Source organism: Cervus canadensis, chromosome 10, assembly GCF_019320065.1.
Source record: "Cervus canadensis isolate Bull #8, Minnesota chromosome 10, ASM1932006v1, whole genome shotgun sequence".
NCBI classification, from domain to species: Eukaryota; Metazoa; Chordata; class Mammalia; order Artiodactyla; family Cervidae; genus Cervus; species Cervus canadensis.
The window spans coordinates 22,790,629-22,812,331 of NC_057395.1; the positions used below are offsets into that span (position 1 = coordinate 22,790,629).

Below are 21,703 nucleotides of genomic sequence, written 5' to 3' on the forward strand. Positions count from 1 at the left end.
GGTTGGATCTCCTTGCAGTCCAAGGGACTCTCAAGAGTCTTCTCCAACACCACAGTTCAAAAGCATCTATTTTTCGGCGTTCAGCTTTCTTCACCGCCCAACTCTCACATCCATACATGACCACTGAAAAAACCATAGCCTTGACCAGACAGATCTTTGTTGGCAAAGTAATGCCTCTGCTTTTTAATATGCTATCTAGGTTGGTCATAACTTTCCTTCCAAGGAGTAAGTGTCTTTTAATTTCATGGCTGCAGTCACCATCTGCAGTGATTTTGGAGCCCAAAAAAATAAAGTCTGACACTGTTTCCACTGTCTCCCCAACTATTTCCCATGAAGTGATGGGACCAGATGCCATGATCTTAGTTTTCTGAATGTTAAGCTGTAAGCCAACTTTTTCACTCTCCTCTTTCACTTTCACAAAGAGGCTTTTTAGTTCCTCTTCACTCTCTGCCATAAGGGTGGTGTCATCTGCATATCTGAGGTTATTGATATTTCTCCCGGCAATCTTGATTCCAGCTTGTGCTTCTTCCAGCCCAGAGTTTCTCATGATGTACTCTGCATATAAGTTAAATAAGCAGGGTGACAATATACAGCCTTGACATACTCCTTTTCCTATTTGGAATCAGTCTGTTGTCCCATGTCCAGTTCTAACTGTTGCTTCCTGACCTGCATACAGGTTTCTCAAGAGGCAGGTCAGGTGGTCTGGTATACCCATCTCCTTCAGAATTTTCCACAGTTTATTGTGATCCACACAGTCGAAGGCTTTGGTGTAGTCAATAAAGCAGAAATAGATGTTTTTCTGGAACTCTCTTGCTTTTTCGATGATCCAGCGGATGTTGGCAATTTGGTCTCTGGTTCCTTTGCCTTTTCTGAAACCAGCTTGAACATCTGGCATTTCACAGTTCACATATTGCTGAAGCCTGGCCTGGATAATTTTGAGCATTACTTTACTAGCATGTGAGATGAGGGCAATTGTGCAGTAGTTTGAGCATTCTTTGGGATTGCCTTTCTTAGGGATTGGAGTGAAAACTGACCTTTTCCAGTCCTGTGGCCACTGCTGAGTTTTCCAAATTTGCTGGCATATTGAGTGCAGCACTTTCACGGCATCGTCTTTCAGGATTTGAAATAGCTCAACTGGAATTCCATCACCTCCACTAGCTTTGTTTGTAGTGATGCTATCTAAGGCCCACTTGACTTCACATTCCAGGATGTCTGGCCCTAGGTGAGTGATCACACCATTGTGATTATCGGGGTCATGAAGATCTTTTTTGTACAGTTCTTCTGTGTATTCTTGCCACCTCTTCTTAATATCTTCTGCTTCTGTTAGGTCCATACCATTTCTGTCCTTTATCGAACCCATCTGTGCCTGAAATGTTCCCTTGGTATCTCTAATGTTCGTGAAGAGATCTCTAGTCTTTCCCATTCTGTTGTTTTCCTCTATTTCTTTGCACTGATCACTGAGGAAGGCTTTCTTATCTCTCCTGGCTATTCTTTGGAACTCTGCATTCAAATGGGAATATCTTTCCTTTTCTCTTTTGCTTTTCGCTTCTCTTCTTGTCACAGCTATTTGTAAGGCCTCCTCAGACAACCATTTTGACTTTCAGTTCTTTATAAAGATAACAGTACAAGCACTTTCATCTTTAATTTACTCAAAATAATTTACAGCAGAGAGCAGAGAGTGAAATGGGGAAAGACACGGACATCAGATAGTAATGAAGATACAAAAAATATTTAGTAGATAAATGAATAATTGGGAGCTAGAAATCCATAAGCTGGATGTTAGAATTAGCACCACAAGTATCTCCCTGCCTTGTACCCTCTTGAGTTGTTTATCATGACTATGTGTCTGGAAGCCTATACAACTCACTGTTAACCATGTGGAAATACCATTCTGGAAAGGATTCACATTCAATCTCACTCTCGTGTATGACTTTAGATAAGCTGAAAACACATATAAGTTGGATAAGTGATGAGTACAAAAACAAAAGTAACTTCTAAGCTTAAATCTAAATAATCTGCAGTTAGGCACACACACAAATATATATTTATATAAAGTATTTTTACACATATATATTTATAAAATATGCTTATATATCTTTATATAATATTTGGGCTTCCCTGGTGGCTCAGCTGGTAGAGAATCCACCTGCCTTGTGAGAGACCTGGGTTCGATCCCTGGGTTGGGAAGATTCCTTGGAGAAGGGAATGGCTACCCACTCCAGTATTCTGGCCTAGAGAATTCCATAGACTGTATAGCACATGGGATCGCAAAGAGTCAGACACAACTGACTTCACTTTCACTTTATATAATATTTATATATAATATAATGATATATTTTTATATTTATATTTTATTTATATATTTTTTCCCTTCTCAGTTGCATGGAAACTGGAATAGTGATGACTATTCTATGGTGGACTATAGGGAAGACTGACAATCACGTGAGTCCTGGTTTTCCCTCTGTGATACATGACTTAGTTAATGATTTATGTATTGTTGTTGGGTTTGGTATTTTAGGTATGCAGTTCTTTATGTTTAAAATGAAGACGGCCTTCTTTTATAGGACTTGTGGGAGGATAAATTGAAAGGACTGATGCTGAAGTTCCAATACTGTGGCCACCTGATGTGAAGAACTGACTCTTTGGAAAGGACCCCGATGCTGGGAAAGATTGAGGGCAGGAGGAGAAGGGGACGACAGAGGATGAGATGGTTGGATGGCTTCACCGACTCAATGGACATGAGTTCAAGCAAACTCCATGAGTTGGTGATGATCAGAGAAGCCTGGTATGCTGCAGTCCATGGGATCACAAAAAGCTGGACACAACTGAATGACTGAACTGAACATTTTTATAGCAGTGAATGGTATGAATAAAGTATTAAATGATTGTTCTCATCCATTTCCCCATATTTGGTGTTCTTTTTTTTAATGATGCAATTTATTTATTTATTTGGCTCTGCTGGGTCTTAGTTGCCACACGCAGGATCTTCAAACTTCATTGTGGCATGCCGGGTCCTTAACTGGGGCATGTGAGAGCTAGTACCCCAACCAGGAATCAAACCTGAAACCTCTGCTTTGGGAGCATGGAGTCTTGGCCCCTGGACCACAAGGGAAGTCCTATTTGGGGGTTCTTTGAGTTTACCATGTAACTTAATTTCTATTACCACTGCTCTCTCCAAATTCTCTTCTTTTATTTTCCCCCTTCTATCATCATGATCACCATCATCACTACCGTTTACAGAAGACCTGCTCTATCAGAGACAAACAGCAAGAGTCTCAAGAATTTTACTGATCTTACTTCATTTAATCCTCACAGCATTAAGTGGTATAACCCTATATCCCATACTTATCTTCTTCTTCTTCTTCTTTTTTTTTTTTTAACAGAGGAAACTGGTTAATAGTATAATTTGCTTAAGTTAACAGCAAGAGAACACCAGATGTTTAACTAAATTTTGGTCCTCTAGTTCTAAATCCTGTTAGTCTAAAGATGTCAAATAATTTGCTATTCAGTTCAGAATTTCTACCACCCCTTGTGTTTCTTGATATTATGTGGTATTTAGGCACTGCCATGGATTAAAATACATATACACAGTACACTCTATGTAGTTTCAGAAGCTCTATGGATTATAAGAGTTCACCAGAAAATTGTGCAGCAAACTAATTCCTAGTGGGTAGAGACTTTTCTTTATCTTGAAATCCCAGCTCAGGGACAGCAGGGGGGATTAACTGCATTTCAGAAACTTGAAATAGCTTCACAAGTACTTGTATGAAAAGTTTTTGTGTTATGTTTTGGTTTGGTTTTCAGAACCTCTGAAACTTTATTAAGCTATATTATTATTATTGTTGTTAAAATATTAAATTAATACTATCTCATCTGATAACTGTATATTTTGTGTGCCTTTCCCTAATTTGCCTTCAAATAATGATTATCATAATTACAGTATCACTTTAACATAATCTTTATTAACTATACTACTGCAAATGACTGGAAAAAGACTTTCAATGTAAATTAACTCAGACATATTCTGTTTAATAATTTTCTGTTGCCTAAGCAACCAAAACTTGAAAATATTCCTTCTTAGTGTAACTTGGGAACAAATAGGACTCATTGAAATATACTTAACCTGCAACACTCATGCAGTGCCTGAGCTTGATGTTTTGGTTAATGACTTAAACCTTGAGGTGAGGGGAGACCAGCTGCTCACCATCTGTTGTGTGACCACTGGGAGAATTATTGGATGCTGTAAGATTGGGCTCATAAATGTCTGTGAAATGCTGACCTTAAGAGAATATGATGTTTTAAAAGAGGAAGGTATAATATGCATGGACACATTTTAGCATGGATGAGGTATAAAGGCATTCTTAAAAACAGAAACATTTTCATATTTGATTGACAAACTAAAAGGCATAAAAATATAAATAAGAGAATACATAATATAATACAGATCATTTTTTATGAAAACTGCTTCACTAGTTCTTTATTTCATTCTAACCCAACAGCTGTGGCAATATGACCTATACTTTGTAAATGAACTAAGTGAACTGGCGAGTGATTGAAATGACAGATGACAAAAATGTGTACTATAATATTATCTACAGATTGTCCATCATACAGTATGAATGACAGGTCTTCTGTTTTCCTGACCGTATTTTAAAAGATAGAAAATGTCAAAGCAGACAGTGAACTATAACATGTTACAATATACTTGTTCTCATATAGGATTATCTTGAAAACAATCTCAGTTTTATATAGATAAATATGAGTACTGGACATAAAGACTGTATCTTCATAAGTTCAAAGAATGGACTTGTTTCATTATTACCATTCTTATTCTCTTCAGAGTAAGATCTCTCTTCAGAGGGTAAGAACACTTCCTTTTGTATATCTGATCTGATGTATAAGCATGCCTAGTAGAGATATAAAGTCAAAGAGCATTCATCTTTGCATATTTTATGGGATCAGATTTGCCCACTTCTTGATTTCCCTTTGTGCTCATAAAATTCAGTGCTGTGCAAGAACTCATTTTTAGCAGTATAAAAAATATTTTTGCATTATGATTTGATTTTAAATATCCTGCCTTTGTTGCTTATCTCATAATGTTTTTCTATCTTGAAAGATACAAAGAATATATTCTGTCCTAGTTTTGATATGAAATATCCCCAGTTTATTTATAACATGTGATTGAATATATCTTTTATCACCAGTCCATATTATCTTTTAGTTGTGACATTTACATTGTCTCTATCTTTTATTTTACATATCCTGGCATGAAATGAAAATTCAATTACTCAGGAGAGATGTTAACAATGTGCCACAACAAATTAGAGGCTATTAAGGCAGTTTTGATAAAAGTATAATCACAAAAACACATTATCAGTTCTTATAAATATTCTGGGGTCAGAAGAAAGAAAAATGTTTAAAAGCAAGTCTAAAGTTTCATAAACTGACTTTTAAGCATGACTAGATCATGCAAATAGGGAGTTCTTAGGAAGAGGTGAGAAAAATGCACAATTAAAAAATATTAATAACATATTAGACTATGTAGGGGTTATATAAGATTAGATTATGTAGGGTTATTATAGAAACCAGCAATTTGCATAGAAGAGATTATTAAATGCTAATTATGCTAAGTTATATTAAATTAAAATTGTTTGATTTTTATTTTGTGAACATTTTTAAATGGAGTATGCATGAGTTCATTGTATTATATACTGTACATTTTTATAAATGTAGCAAAATAACCTTAACATTCTTCCTGCCACTAAGCCAATAACAGAAATGTAATTATTCTATGTTTGCTATTATTTAGAATTTCAAGTTTTAATATTTTTATTGTGCACAGGTGAAGTTACTGACTTATATCACAAAGAATATTTTAATGGATAGTTACCTAAGCAGCTGGATTCATCAGGTTGGAAATCCATGCAGTCTGCAAAACCATCACAGCGCTTGTGCACTGGGATACAGCTGTTAGAAGAAGAGCATGTCAAAGCTCCATGAAAACAGCTCTCGTTGGCTGAAGGAAAGAGCAATAATAATCACTTAAAAAATGGATTTCTTCTATAATATAAGCCAGTTCATTTTATCCTTCATTTCTCTAGCCTTATTATTTTTAAAATATTTAAAAATCTATTCTGTATTGGAGTATAGTCGATTGTGATAGTAACAGATGAACAACACAGGGACTCAGCCACACATATACCTGTATCCATTCTCCCTCACATTCCCCTTGCCTCCAGGCTGCCACCTAATACTGATCAGAGTTCCTTGTTCTAGCCTTATTTTTAAACTATAGAGCTCTTAATGAAGAAAACTTCAATTTACTAAAATTTCCTCAAAAACCTGTCAATAGAATCATCGTCCAGCTGTGCATCATGTAGTATTATTCATGTATGTATGTATAAAATGCTTTGTGTATGTTTGATGGTCTGAACTGATTTTAGACTAGTCAACTTTAATATCAAGGCAGATCTCTGTTTGTACTTCTGTTGCTACCCTAACATCTCTGTATTATGTGCTATTGAATTAGCAGAGACTGTAACTTGTTTGAATGTTCATCCATTTCCACCTGGGTCATAAGCCATGGGTAGTCACTGGGTATCTGTTAGATCCGGGTGATGGTGAAGGTCACTGCAGCCCAAGGTACTATGACTACATGCCTTGATAGCACTGTCAATGCATGATGTAGGTATTTCACTACTTCCAGAGTCTCCTGCTGGCTTGGTTTCAAGGGGCAAGCTTAAGTCTTGTGCATAAGACTTTGGCTATTTCAGAAAACTGCCTTTATGGATGCCCATCAGGACTACTGACAGCTCAGTGGCAATCTAGCCCTGAAGAGTATTTGCCCTTCCTCAGATGCTACTCTTTGTCCTGTAACTGTATTCTTGTATCCCTTATTTGAATATTTTAACCCAAAGCTGCTGCCAAAAACTTATAAAAGACCGATCTATGAAGTTACTTCTACTAGAATAAAGACAATTAAGCTCAATCTTTTCAAGCTAAAATGATAGTTTTAGAATACTCAGGAGCAAATTTCCCCATGTATGGGTCTTGCACAGAGTTTGTCAGTTATGTCACAATTTTTCTTTTTTAAGTATATTTATGGGTTGGAAGGAGTTGTTTATTTGAATCAAAGGTTATTGACAAGTTTAGTTTGAGAACTGCCTATCACCATTTAATGTCAAGTAGGACATAAAAATGTTTTTAACAGTATATATTTTCATTGACTAAAACTGCTGGATCTGAAAAATTCAAGTGATACTCTTCATTGAGTGATTCTTCCTGCTAGAACATTAATTCCCACCAATAAATAATATTGAGCTGTCTTACTGTAAAGAAGAGATTATGCTTAGCACCTCCACTGGTAAATGCAGGAAAGAGATTTTGAAAACAGTAATCAAAACACATGGAGCAACAAAATGGATAACAATATAAGAATGATTAATGTTTCAAAGTAAATATGAGAAATGTCATAAGGCCAGACTTAGCTAGAAAAGCATTGGTATAGGTAAGTATGACAGAAAAAAGAGATTCCTTTAGTATAGGGAAGTCTGTCAAGGGTGAAAGTAGCAATAGAGTCTTGAGATATTCTTTACAGTTTAACTTATATTTTAATGCTTCCAGAGAAAAGCCATTTAGCAGAGTGGGAATCAAATCTACAGATTGGGAATCAACAATTTTGCTATTGGAATAGTAAGTAAAGCAGTTTGCCTAGGCTGGATAATTTCTGTGAAGAGGTAGGAGAGACAAATCCATAACCAAAGTCTGAAACCAGACTGCAGAAATGGCTAAAGTGCTAGGAGGAAAAGCTAGAGAAAAAGCTCTTTAAGTTTTTCCAAAGGGTAACATAATTTTAGGATATACATTGACAAGATAAATAATATTCCAAACCAAGTAAACTAAGAAACAGAATAATTTTCCAACTCTTATAAGATGAAGAGATGTGTGTAAAAATTAAAAAAAGAAAAAAAAAAGGATTGTGTCTCTAGAGGCTGCAAGCCACATTTACTGAAGCATGCATGCCTACAGCCTGTGCTCCACAACAAGAGAAGCCACCACAGTGAGAGGCCAGGTCATGGCAACTGGAGAGTAGGCCCACCAGCAAGAAGACCCAGAGCAACCCAAAATAAGTTTAAAAATATGAATGTGTGACTAAAAACATGCATCAATATATCCATGTATATATGTATACGACAAAGGTCCCCCTGGTCAAAACTACGGTTTTGCCAGTAGTCACGTACGGATGCAAGAGTTGGACCACAAAGAAGACTGACAGCTGACAAATTGATGCTTTCACACTGTGGTGCTGGGGAAGATACTTGAGAGACCCTTGGACTGCAAGGAGATCAGATAGTCAATTCTAAAGGAAATCAACCCTGAAGATTCATTGGAACGACTGATGCTGAAGCTCCAATACGTTGGCCACCTAATGCGAAGAACTGACTCATTGGAAAAGACCCTGATGCTGGGAAAGATTGAGGGCAGGAGGAGAAGTGGGGGACAGATGATGAGATGGTTGGATGGCATCACTGACTCAATGGACATGAGATTGAGCAAACTCCGGGAGATTGTGAAGGACAGAAAAACCTGGTGTGCTGCCATCCGTGGGGTCTCAAAAAGTCAGACAGAACCGAGCAACTGAACAACAGCAATGTGTGATATGCATTTTATCATTGTTTTGAATTGCTAGGAGCTGCGAGATCATATGAGAGAACAGTTTTAAGGTTTTAAATAATATGTTGAAATTTGTATACAAAGACGATGGTGCTTATCTTCTTGTAGAGCATTATTTTGGACACTTCTTTTCTCAGAAACACTAATCCAATTCATATTCCTTAACCCAATTTTCAGTATGACTGAGAGCTTAGTTTCAAGTTTATTGTACAATGAAAAGTTCTAACTTGTAAATGATATAAGTGTTCAACCACAGCCCAAGTAGCATTGAAAGTCATAAAATATATATAATAAAACACATGGTTTCAATTTGTACAAAATTTTACTCTTTTCTTTTTATAGAAAATTTACAGTTTAGATAATTTAAAATTGGACTTTCACTTAATGAAATTAGAAACTAAAATCTTAGTTTCTGTGGTATTTTAAATGATATAATATTAAAGTTAATGAATACTTATTAATTGTGTTTTTAAAGTAGGTGGAAAACCTACTTTTACATATGTGATGAATACTTATCAATACCTACACAGCAAAGGACTGAATGTAGGAAAACAAATGGAATCATTACTTTTTATCCATTATTAATACATATACAACAAAGCATTTTCCAAAATTAGTCCAAATAAGCTATAAATAAAATTTATAGGAAAATCAGGTTTCAAGATGTTTCCTTGGACAATATCAACTTTTGCCACATTCTCTTTCAAACATTATGGTTTCATGGCTATAAAAATACTTATTTCAATCTGTCATCACCCTAGAGGTTGATACTCTTTCTAACCAAAATAAACTAAGTACCACAGTGCATTTTATGGCTTTTAGCTCATTCGCTTAGGTAGATGATACATCAAAAATAAACAGCTGGTGAATGATGGCTCACCAAAGTTACTTCTGTAAAGTAATATCCCTTTTGAAGATTCTATCTGCTACATAAGACATATACACAAAAGTAAAGCATATGTGACTACGGCTGTGTATCTATTTACCATTAAAATGAAAGGTCATATATGTAGCAGATTAGCGTTTCTAACATTAGAGGAGCTATGGTTTTGTGCCATGAGAATGAAGGTGACAAGCCCTTCAAGGCAGACGCACCCCTAGCATGAAGCAGGATGGATATGTACTCTGTCCCTGAACAAAACCAATCTGTACTCTTACTAAAATATCTTAGCAGCTTAAATCATTTTAATAAAACTATAAAGATAATTTAATGTGGAAAGGATAATAATGCTTATATTATGCAATTTGCCACATTAATTCATTTAATTCTTGAATACCTCTGTAAAGCAGACTTAACCACTGTGATTTTCATGTTGAATAAACTGAGGAACACTTTTGTAAGAAGCTGTCAAATACAAAGGGTAACCTTTGTACATAGGGTGCTGAGATCATAGCTAACAAATTGAAAGTGAAAGTGAAAGTGGCTCAGCTGTGTCTGACTCTTTGTGACCCCATGAACTATACAGTCCATGGAATTCTCCAGGCCAGAATTCTGGAGTGGGTAGTCTTTCCCTCCTCCAGAGGATCATCCCAACCCAGGGATCGAACCCAGGTCTCCTCCATTGCAGGTGGATTCTTTACCAGCTGAGCCACAAGGGAAGCCCAAGAATACTGGAATGGGGAGCCTATCCCTTCTCCAGGGGATCTTCCTGACCCAGGAATCAAACCAGGGTCTCCTCATTGCAGGCGGATTCTTTACCAACTGAGCTATCAGGGAAGCAACAAATTGAAAGGCCAGCAATAAAACTGTTGATAAAGGTTGGTCTACAAGTCTTAGGAGCACAACCCCGCTCCTGATTTTCAGAAGTGGCATTTAACTTCGTAATATACATCAACTACTTCTGGAATATAAACAAAAAAGTTGTGTGTGCTCAGTTGCTCAGTCGTGGCCAACTTTTTGCAACCCTGTGGACTGTAGTCTGCCAGGCTCCTCTGTCCATGGGATTCTCCAGGCAAAAATATTGAAGTGGGTTGCCATGCCCTCCTCCAGAGAATCTTTCCAACCCAGAGATTGAACCTGCATCTCTTGCATTTCCTTCATTGGCCGGTGGATTCTTTACCACTAGTATCACCTGGGAATCCCATCAATTAAAGTTAGATAGCAGTAAAACCATTCACCTCCCCATCTACTGGTCACAGTTATCTCTCTGATTGATAGAGAGCATCCATGTGCCTCTCTTGATCCATCTCCATCTTCTCTCCTTGCTCTGGGCCCTAGGAGGCAAGACATCTTTCTTTGTCTTCTAGCTTTGGTTGGGTTTGATTGATGGGTACTACCAGTGGGAGGTTAATGCAGAGGAAGAGACTGTGAGATTACCAATGGTTAGCTGCTCCCATTACAAATGCCACATCCTTTATCAAGTAGCTCTCCTTGACTCTAGATTCGAACAACTGTTGCCTCCTCTCTCCTTTGTTCTATGGGTGATAAAAGACCTCTTGTGGTTTTCCTATGCATATTATTTCCCTAACAAATAATTCCTTTACTAAAATAGTCTAAAATTACACAATATCAACATGCCATCTATTTCTTGTCAGGACACTGACTGACACATCTGATGAAATAAAAATCTTCATGGTGAATAGATTTCTTTCATAAAATATCAATGAGAAGAATGTTTTTAGTTTTGGGTTATTTTCCCATATCATTAAACCATACTTATTTTTTTCCACTTTAAGGAAATTGGATATTTTTGGTCAAACAGAAGTATCACTAACTGAAGTGATACTTTTATAAAAAATATGTTATCAATGGAAATACATGATTAAATATGAATTATTTTTAAATGTTGGACTCACCATATGCTCTGTTTAAGCATTCTGATCACTAAACATGTATTTTTGCAAAAATAAAAGACTTTTAAATATCAATTGCTGTCAATTTTCCTGTATAAAATTTCAAACTTTTCAGAATGATGTTCCTACAATGTTTAAAAACATGCAAGTCTCACAAAACAAACAAACCAATCAATGAAACCTCTTATTTTGTCTTATATTGCAGTCTCAATGCCAGCTTCTTGAAGGGGTTTTCTACGGCTGGCTTCCCGCTATGATTTCTCATCTTCTCCACAGAGGGCTGATGTCACAAATCTGTCCTCCCACTCCACAGGGTGTTACCTCTCCAGGATCACAGCAACTACTTTAGCTTTTTCCCAGTCTAAAAATTTTTAGTTCTAATTTTATGTGATCTTGCAGAAACATCTGAACCTGTGCATACCCTCTGATACATAGATTTCTACCTTTGATTTAAGATCATCATTCTCTTTTGATTGCCCTCCTATGTCTATGACCACATCTCCCTGTCTTTTGATTGTTTTTTTAAACTATCCTTTAGATGTTCCTTAAGATTCTGTCTCCCCCCTTATATTTTTCCTCTATTATCTCATTTACAGCCACAGTCTGAATCATTGTATGCTAATAACTTTGTATCTTTAAATATCTTCCTTGAGCTCATTCCTGAGCTCCACACACCCATTTCAAAACATATTCTGAATGTTTCCATGTGGATATGCCAGAGATAACATAAATAAAATATGTTTAAAGGTGAAGCCACATTCTTACCCTAAGTCCTTCTCTTCCTATTTTTCCCAGCTCAAGAAATGGCAGATTGGCTGTATTGTTGCCTAGATCAGAAACTTGGAAACTATTATTGATTTCTTTCTCCTGCTCTTCACTTGAATATCTCTTAAATCTATTCATCCTGTGCATCATACCATTAACCTAATCAACCCCTTACTATTTCAAGTATGACATCTCCTAACCAGGCACCCATCCTCATTCCAATCCATTCCATGTACCACTTAAACACTTACTTATCACTGGCATGATAGGGTGGACTCTTCAAGACCTAGTCCCTGCTTATCTCTCCCAACTTATTTCTACATTTTTCACCACAGACTATATGAAATATTCTTCGATCAAACAACTTCTCCTCTATTCTTGGAACATTCTCACCGGAATCAAGCATTTCAAATTGCCTAATGACTATCTGTCTTTCCAAATTTGACTCTGTGATCACTTTTCATGTTAAAATTTATAGACACTCTGGCACCATAGTTAGGGAGTATCCTGTGTTATTCAGTAACTCTTTGGTTATCTCTCACAGAACTTACCACATGGTATCCCAACTATCATTTACTACCCTCCTTCACTAATATACAATGTATCTAACAACCTGGGTTTGTATCGAGTCATGTCCATTGGATCAATGTCCAATACAATGTGTTGCATAAATTACATCCTTAAGGTCTGTCTGATCAAGGCTATGGTTTTTCCAGTGGTCATGTATGGATGTGAGAGTTGGACTATAAAGAAAGCTGAGTGCAGAAGAATTGATGCTTTTGAACTGTGGTGTTGGAGAAGACTCTTGAGAGTCCCTTGGACTGCAAGGAGATTCAACCAGTCCATCCTAAAGGATATCAGTCCTGGGTGTTCATTGGAAGGACTGATGAAGCTGAAACTCCAATACTTTGGCCATTTCATGTGAAGAGCTGACTCATTTGAAAAGACCCTGATGCTGGGAAAGATTGAGGGCAGGAGGAGAAGGGGACAACAGAGGATGAGATGGTTGGATGGCATCACGGACTCGATGGACATGAGTTTGAGTAAACTCTGGGAGTTGGTGATGGACAGGGAGGCCTGGTGTGCTGCGGTTCATGGAGTTGCAAAGAGTCGGACAGGACTGAGCGACTGAACTAAACTGAATGAACGTTTGTGAATGAATGAATGACAGTTTATAAAATGCCATTTCTAAATCAAAAAATGAGTCCACAAAAAATACGGTTATGCTTTCAATTGTTTAGTAAATTTTCACCATCAGATGACAATCCTGTCATTATTGCTCTAGCATTTTTTCCACAATTTATTTTCATGCAAGTTTCCCTACAGAGTCATAACTCAATAAATATTTTGGAGATGGAGAAGAGCAATTCTTTCACAGTACCATCTGTTCCTAATGTAGACTTATTTCCCTTTAGGAGCAGAATTCCATATATTACTATCTCATCAAATAACAATTTTCTAACATATGTCTAACATATGTATAAGAATACAGTATCTTCCTATGCTTCTCTTTAAATAGCACTGTTATTTGAAGTCAAATACCATATGACTATATTGAGCTTAATCTGATTTCTTTTTTATTTTTTAAAATTTGACCAAGCCATGAGGCTTGTGGGATCTTAGTTCCCCAACCAGGGATTGAACCTGTGCCTATAACAGTGAAAGCGCCAATTCCTAATCACTGGACCACCAGGGAATTCCTTAACTTAATCTGATTTCTAACAGCCAAATTCCATTAGAGCCTTGATCAGAACAGGGATAAGTAACTTGGCTTCCTCTTCCTCATTTGCCTCTATTTGTTTAACTTGCCTCTAAGACAATATTATATGACCTCACAAACTGACTTTACTATAGAAAGAATATACATGTAGGAAATAACAGGGAAATAGAAAGCCAAGGAAAACATATTCACTGATTTAAAGCTAAAACCTTCAAATATAAAAAAATTGTCTTACTTTACTTCATTCATCTTCATGCCTTTTGCAATAGATATCATAATTCTGGATGCTCACAGAAAATGGGGCATTGAAATAGCCTTCTATTTTTTTTTCCAATACCCCCATCTTACAGTTACATTCCAAACTTTACTGCTCCAAAAAAGTGGCCACTAACATATGGCTTATGGAGCTCTATCACTGCAGCTCATATACAGTGTGATACAACATGAAACCAGACAAAAAATAATTAAATAAAATGCTAGTGGTGCCTTGACTCCACCATGATTATGTACTCACCTTAAAGATTTGTGTAATTTGTGTAATTACTTAATTAACACTCTTCCTTCTCTATCTGACATAGGCTAATTATAATAAAGAAAGAAGTTGATGAATGCAGGACTGAGAATTTTACAGGCATTCTCTCCGATTCTTATAGCCCTGTAAGGTAGGTATAACATGGGTGGTGAGACTGACTCAAATGACTTTCCCCAGAGTGTACAGGTAGTAAGTGACGAAGATGTCAAACCAGATGTCCCACTGATTTACTCTGGCATTAACTCTTTTTTTTCTATTTGTTTATGGCTGCGCTAGGTCTTTGGTGCTGTATGTGGACTTTCTCGAGTTGTGGCGAGTGGGGGCTGCTCTCTGGTGGTGGTGCGTGGGCTTCTCCTCGCCATGCCCCCTTTTGTTACAGAGCATGGGATCCAGAGCACAGGCTCAGTAGCTACGGCACACAGACTTAGTTGCTCTGTGGCATGCGGAATCTTCTTCGACTAGGGATGGAACCCATGTCCCTTGCATTGGCAGGTAGCTTTTTATCTATTGTATCACCAGGGAAATCCTGCATTAACTCTTAATGACATAACATCTATCAAGGTCCAGGTCTAAACCTTAATTACATCTATTCACTAAAATGGATATTTCCCCACTTGTGCCATCTTCATGAACATTTTTAGGGGGAAGAAATTATAATTACATGTCTTTAATCCATCCCCACACACATTTAAAAAACTAACAGATCTGCAAGAGCATCCCCTATATGAATGATTCAGATGCAAATGTAAAAAGGAGATTGGACACATCTAACAGAGATTAGTATGACTACAAACAAAATGTTTCTGGAAATGCTAACCAAGGACTGCACACCTTGTTCAGCAACATAGCACGAACAACTTTGTTACTGATGATACGATCATGCTAAGACTCTAGAGAACTTTGTTTTATCTGTCAAGCTCTCTCTATCATTTCCAAACAGCATTTCTTCCCTGGAACACTGAATGAAAATAACTCACAGCAGCCAGATTCGTCTTCATTAAAGTAGCAGTCAGGCACTCCATCACAAAGCAGGAGGGACGGGATACACTCATGGGTGGAGCACTGGAATTCTGTTTGGCCACAGAGCTGGGGAAGAGGGCTGAAAGGACAATCCATTTCATCAGATCCGTCTGTGCAATCTTCCTGTCCATTACATTTCCCTGCAAGAGGGACACACTGGACAGTGTAGATACAAGAAAACTGATCAGCTTCACACAGTGATGGCTGAATTGTCACAAAACCTGAAAAAGAGAGCAAGTCATTTTCACATTAGGGGAGTCAGCTCTCTGTCCAGTGTTGAAACATTGTAAGATATTTTCAATGAAACATTTAGCTAATTTAAGCACATTAATTTTCTATTAGGAATAATAAGAACTCTAACATAACAGGCCAACATGATTACAGAATACACCTTATCTTAACCTCAGAAACATTTTTATAAAGGGCATCATTACTGTTAAAAAATGACACTTTCCAATTAAAGAGGAAATTGTGGTTCATATTCTTAAATTCAACCATCAGATTTTCTTGGAGGAGTAAAAACACTTTTATATGGTAAGTTAGGCACTTTGAAGGGTTGCATTCATAATTTTAGCATTTAGGGAAATTGCCATTATGTCATTACACTGGTATACAGTTTATTAACTGTTTCTTAATGACTTCAGCTTGGGGAATTTGGATCCTGAGACATTAGGGAGGACTGAGTCACAGAATTGAGGGCTGCTATGGTTTTGTCGAACACGGCTGAGCGACTGAACTGAACTGAACTGATGGTTTTGTCACACTATTCTTTGCCCTTCAGTCTTGATCACACTTCAAAGGTCTAAAAAGTACAATATGTGCAGTCGTATCTGAAATAGAGATGAAAGCATAGCTTAAGCCAAGTCTCACACTAGTAAGACTCTTCAAGATAATGTGATTCATACCCAACAATCCCATTTTACAGGTAAGGATACTGAGGTTCATAAAATTTTAGTGTCCAAAGACACAATGTAAATTTAATGAACTTTTTTTCACATTAAACTATTCCACAGCAATGGTTTGAATCAACACTTAAAGCAAGAGAGAAGAGTGCTGATTTGCTGCTGTTTTTAGAGGTCAGAGAGTATCTGTGAATATACAGGATTGCACTAATTTCCTGGAACATTATTCTTGGAACAGTCCTTATACTTTTTATACTGGGACATATGCTAATGGGCTAATCAGTATTTTAGGGAAAAAAAATAGCATGTAATGGAGACTGGGAATTCCCTGGAGGCCCAGTGGTTAAGACTTCACCTTCCAATACAAGGCAAGTGGATTTGATCCCTGATCAGGAACTAAGATCCCACGTGCCCTTGTGATCAAAAAACCAAAACATAAAACAGAAGCAATAAAGTAACATAGTCAATAAAGACTTTAAAAATGGTGCATGTAAAAAAAAAATCTTAAAAAAAAGGAAATAATGGGAACCAGTTCAAGAATACCTTTTTTTGTGTTTGTTACATTTTAACACTATTATTTATGGATTTTGTAAGAATGACCTGTTTTAAACAGAAGAATGGTGGTGTGAATTCATTTTAGAAATGAAATCTAAAAGTTCCTCTCCCACTCAGGAGTGGTGATATACCCAGAACGTATTTAAATTCGAACCCTGTGATGAAAGTCATGTATCTGAGGGAATTTTTGTTCATGGGAATAAGCATGTTTAAGCAGAGAGGGATATATGTATGACTTTGAGGTGTTTGTATCATGTTCTTATTTAACTACCTAAGACACAGCAGTGCATACAACTGCAGTGATCCAGTGGAAACATTCTGAACGAAAACTTAGAAAGTAAATTGGATTTAAATTTTTATAAATATATATATATATATCTTTTGATATTTAACCATGGTCAAATGAATAATTTCTCTTCATTCTTTTTATTAATCTCACATTGAAGGAATGGCGGACATCCTTACTTTTATTTTTTTCTCAAACATTTTATGGACTAAACTTTTATCTTTATAAATTTCCCTCAAGGTAGAACCTCAGCTCAAGGTTGAGCTACAGGAAACCTGGTAGGCTTGTATTGTCGCCTGTGAATTCTGTCTTGTATTGTCCAGATTTTTCTCTCAAGGTCAAGGCCTCATTCCCCCAACTGCTGAGAGGTTACCAGATGATAGCACACAACTGTCTACCTCTAGCATCTTCCCTCTGAAGTCACACACCCTTGCAGAGGCTGTTCCTGGCAGAATTTACAATTGTCACAGTTGACCAATGGTGCTGGAAGGTTGATTATGGGGGAGACAGGTATACACAAACTCTGTCATTTTCACCTAATTTTGCTGTGAACCAAAAACTGTTTTAAGAAATAAACTGTGTATGTGTCTACATCTCAGCACCAATATCCCTCAGAATCTGTATTCTAGCCTATAACTCATGTTTGATGTTTTTCTTTTCAAATTTTCTGTGTTCTAGTTTCTCCAAGTCCTTTTTAAAATCCAGCATTTAAAATTCACAGTACTCAAGTAAGTGTACTGTCCATTGGTCAAGCCACTTGGTCCATTTTTCCCATGCCCAGTGAGCTGCTCAGTCAGTTGTTTAAAACCAATAGAACTGACGTGCAGAGCCAGTGAATGCACAAGAGAAATGGCACCATTTCAGTCCTAACCCAACTGCGTCTCCTTGAACATGGATGTGATTGTTCATTACATGTGAGAGTTACTTTGAGGGACTGTAGCACGATCAGAAAAGGCAATGGATGACTTACAAGCTGGATCAAGATTGTCAGAAAAATATCAACAGCCTCAGATATACAGACGATACCACTCTAATGGCAAAAAGTGAAGAGGAATTAAAGAACCCCAACTGGAAAAGATCCTGATGCTGGGAAAGATTGAAGTCAGGAGGAGAAGGAGGTGACTGAGGATGAGATGGCTAGACGGCATCACTAACTCAATGGACATGAATTTGAGCAAGCTCCAGGAGATGGTGGAGGACAGGGAAGCCTGGCAAGCTGTAGTCCATGGGGTTGCAAAGAGTCGGACATGGATGAACAACTGAACAACCAAAGTACAATCAGAGCAAAAGAAAACCGACATCCAGAAAGTCAACTGAAATACACCTCAAAGAGTAAAGTGAGAATAGGAAGGATGAAAGGTAAGAAAGAGACACAGAGGGACATCAGAAATGTTGGTGACTGTGACAGGGGCAGAGAGAGAAAGTGGAAAGAAAGACAGCCCAAGAAAATGTGGATTCATTTTGACAATGTGACTCAGTCTTTAACTTATGGGTGTTCTTCTTATTGCTGTTCAGCCAACATTTCTCAAGCTGTATCTGATTAGGAGAATTGTGAAGACTTAGTACAATTGTACAACATACACTCACACACATATTATATCATATTAGCTTTAGGGGCATGTTTCTCAAATAGATCACAAGTCTAAAGTATGTTGGATACCCTTTTGAAAACCAAGGGTATCTCACATTGTGGTCTGCAACTGATTCACAGTCCATGGGGTCGCAAAGAGCTGGACACGATTGAGCAAATTTTACTACTCTTGCAGGCTGGAGCTGATTGAAGGCATTGTTAACTAACTTTTGCATTTCTAGGAATCAAAGACATTCCTCTCATTACCACATTCCACTTCATATTGTGCTATGCAGACAGGTACAATTTCTAACATTATGCTAACATTATGGATATTTCTTTGTTCTCCTAAAATGATGCTGAGTTTCATTGTTCACTAGTTTGGGTAGTAGCTGAAATATCTTTTTTTAGAGCAATAAACATTATAAACAATATAAAGCAATAAACATTTCATACTGATGATTTACAGTGAAATACAATGTAGCATTCTCATGTATTTCATATAAATTCAATAAAAGTCTAAAAGTGCCCAAGGAAAATCTCATGGATTTTGATCTTTATGATTAATATGTTTAGTGAAAGCAAAATTGATTGCCTGTTTTGAAAGGAAAGAAAAAAGATGCATAGGGAACCTTAGTTTTAAAGAGCAGGATTTAAGCTTTTGCCAAATCTTGCCATACTCAATGACATAAATGGTAAAATGCTTATTGTAAAATATGACAGCCAGTTATAAATTGGTAATTGTTTGTCTTTGGCCAATACTTCATTAACAGCATTCAAAAATGTTACAGGAAGCTACAGGAGGGGAAGCAGATGATAAATTTTAAACTTCAATTCTGCATAACTTTTGGTTTCAGATTATTTTGAATTAAAATTTAATTTTTATAGTTTTGCAAATCACTTCATAAAGTATATTTGTCTTTCAATTAAAAATACTTATCTTTAATGTGGAGTCATAAAAGAATCACTTTTATCTTTTTATTTCATTTCAATATTTAATAGTTTAAGTATTTCTAGAAAGACAGACTGTGACTTCAGGCTGAACTAAAGAAGATAGAAGAGCCTGGCATAAACAGAGCAGTGTGGGGAGCGCTGGAGTGGGTGATGGATCAGGAGAGCTTGGGTGGCTGGTGAGAAAGGCTATGCAGAAATGTCAAAAGTCTAACACAGTAGACAAAAATAAAGGAAATTTAACAGTTTGCAAAAGGTGAGTCCAAAGTTTTGGGTTGACCAAAAAGTCTGTTCAGTTTTTTCCATAACATCATATGAAAAATCTGAACAAACTTTTTGGCCAACCCAATAAAAGCGGCTAAGTATTTGAAAAGAGATGCCATATGGAAAGTGATAATTATTTTCAAAGTGAATGGCAGAGCTAGTTAAAGCTAAGGCTAAAATAAAGATAGAAGAATACTAGAAATTAAATTTGCTTTGCATTTGAGAAGAGACCATATATCTAAATGACACAGGAATCATGAAAAAGAGTAACAATTATTGAAATTGAAAAAGTAAAGATAGAAGAGACAAGTTCAAAATTGATACAGACATACAGATATGCACAGACATACACATGGTGACTGCAGCCATTAAATTAAAAGATGCTTGCTCCTTGGAAGAAAGCCTATGACAAACTTAGATAGCCTATTAAAAAGCAGATACATTACTTTACCAACAAAGGTCCATCTAGTCAAAGCTATGGTTTTTCCAGTAGTCATATATGAATGTGAGAGTTGGATTATAAAGAAGGCTGAGTGCTGAAGGATTGATGCTTTTGAACTGTGGTGTTGGAGAAGACTCTTGAGAGTCCCTTGGACTGCAAGGAGATCCAACCAGTCCATCCCAAAGGAGATCAGTCCTGAATATTCATTGGAATGATTGATGCTGAAGCTGAAACTCCATTACGTTGGCCACCTGATGTGAAGAACTGATTCATGGGGAAAGACCCTGATGCTGGGAAAGATTGAAGGCAGGAGAAGGGGACGACAGAGGATGGGATGGTTGGATGACATCACCGATGCACATTGAGTTTGAGCAAGCTCCAGGAGTTGGTGATGGACAGGGAAGCCTGGTGTGCTGCAGTCCATGGGGTTGCAAAGAGTCGGACACAACTGAGCGACTGAACTGAACTGAACAGATGAGCGCTGATAAATGCATATACCTACTTCTGTGTAAAAACTGTGTGTATGGATATATGTGCACATGCACTACACACAGAGGCAGATTATTTGAAACCATGAAGCTCTTTGCTAGTGACAGAAAGGCTGGAGGAAAGACACACAGCAGTGGATGTTGGGTTACCTACAATATGAGGTTGTGATGGAGCCGCTCTCTCCCCCAGCACACAGGCTGGACGTGAGAGGAAATCAAAAACGCATTTTCCACACTGGGGAAAATCAAGAGCTGAAGGAGCAGAACATGTTAAGAAGTCCTCTAAAGAGTTATCATTTTTACCCAACATCAGTATTTGCCGCAATGATAGCCAATACCTTCCTAGCTATAAATAGTGATTCCACTGCAAATGTCTGAAATTGCATAAATGAAGAATTTTCTGCCTGCTTATACCCTTCAATAATCTAAAACATATGTGAATGTGGAAATATGCATAAAATATGGAATGTGAGAACAGTTGTTGGTCATTTCATTCTTGTCATGAAGCCTGGAACCCAGAGAGAGAACCCAGTGGATGAGATAAATTCCTCTCTTATCTTCTCCAGATGGTGCTATACTATACTTCTTGGTCTGCCATATCTATACTGGTGTGGCCTCTTCTGTATGTACTGTTGGGCCAGGTTAAGTACTTGGCTTAATTTAATGCTATTGTTCACCGATAGCTCTATTTCCATATTAACTAAATTTTATTCAATAATTAAAGAATTCCCCAAATGTTAAA

At 37.1% G+C, this 21,703-nt stretch overlaps 1 protein-coding gene across 1 annotated transcript in view; it reads right to left on the minus strand.

The window, feature by feature from the left end:
• MALRD1 (MAM and LDL receptor class A domain containing 1) overlaps positions 1-21,703 on the minus strand; it is a 512,454-nt gene that overhangs the window by 93,002 nt on the left and 397,749 nt on the right. The window contains exons 34-35 of the mRNA XM_043480161.1: positions 15,461-15,724; positions 5,891-6,016 (exon numbers count right to left, since the gene is read on the minus strand). Coding sequence (XP_043336096.1) covers positions 5,891-6,016; positions 15,461-15,724 — 390 coding nt within the window. The remainder of the gene's footprint in view (positions 1-5,890; positions 6,017-15,460; positions 15,725-21,703) is intronic.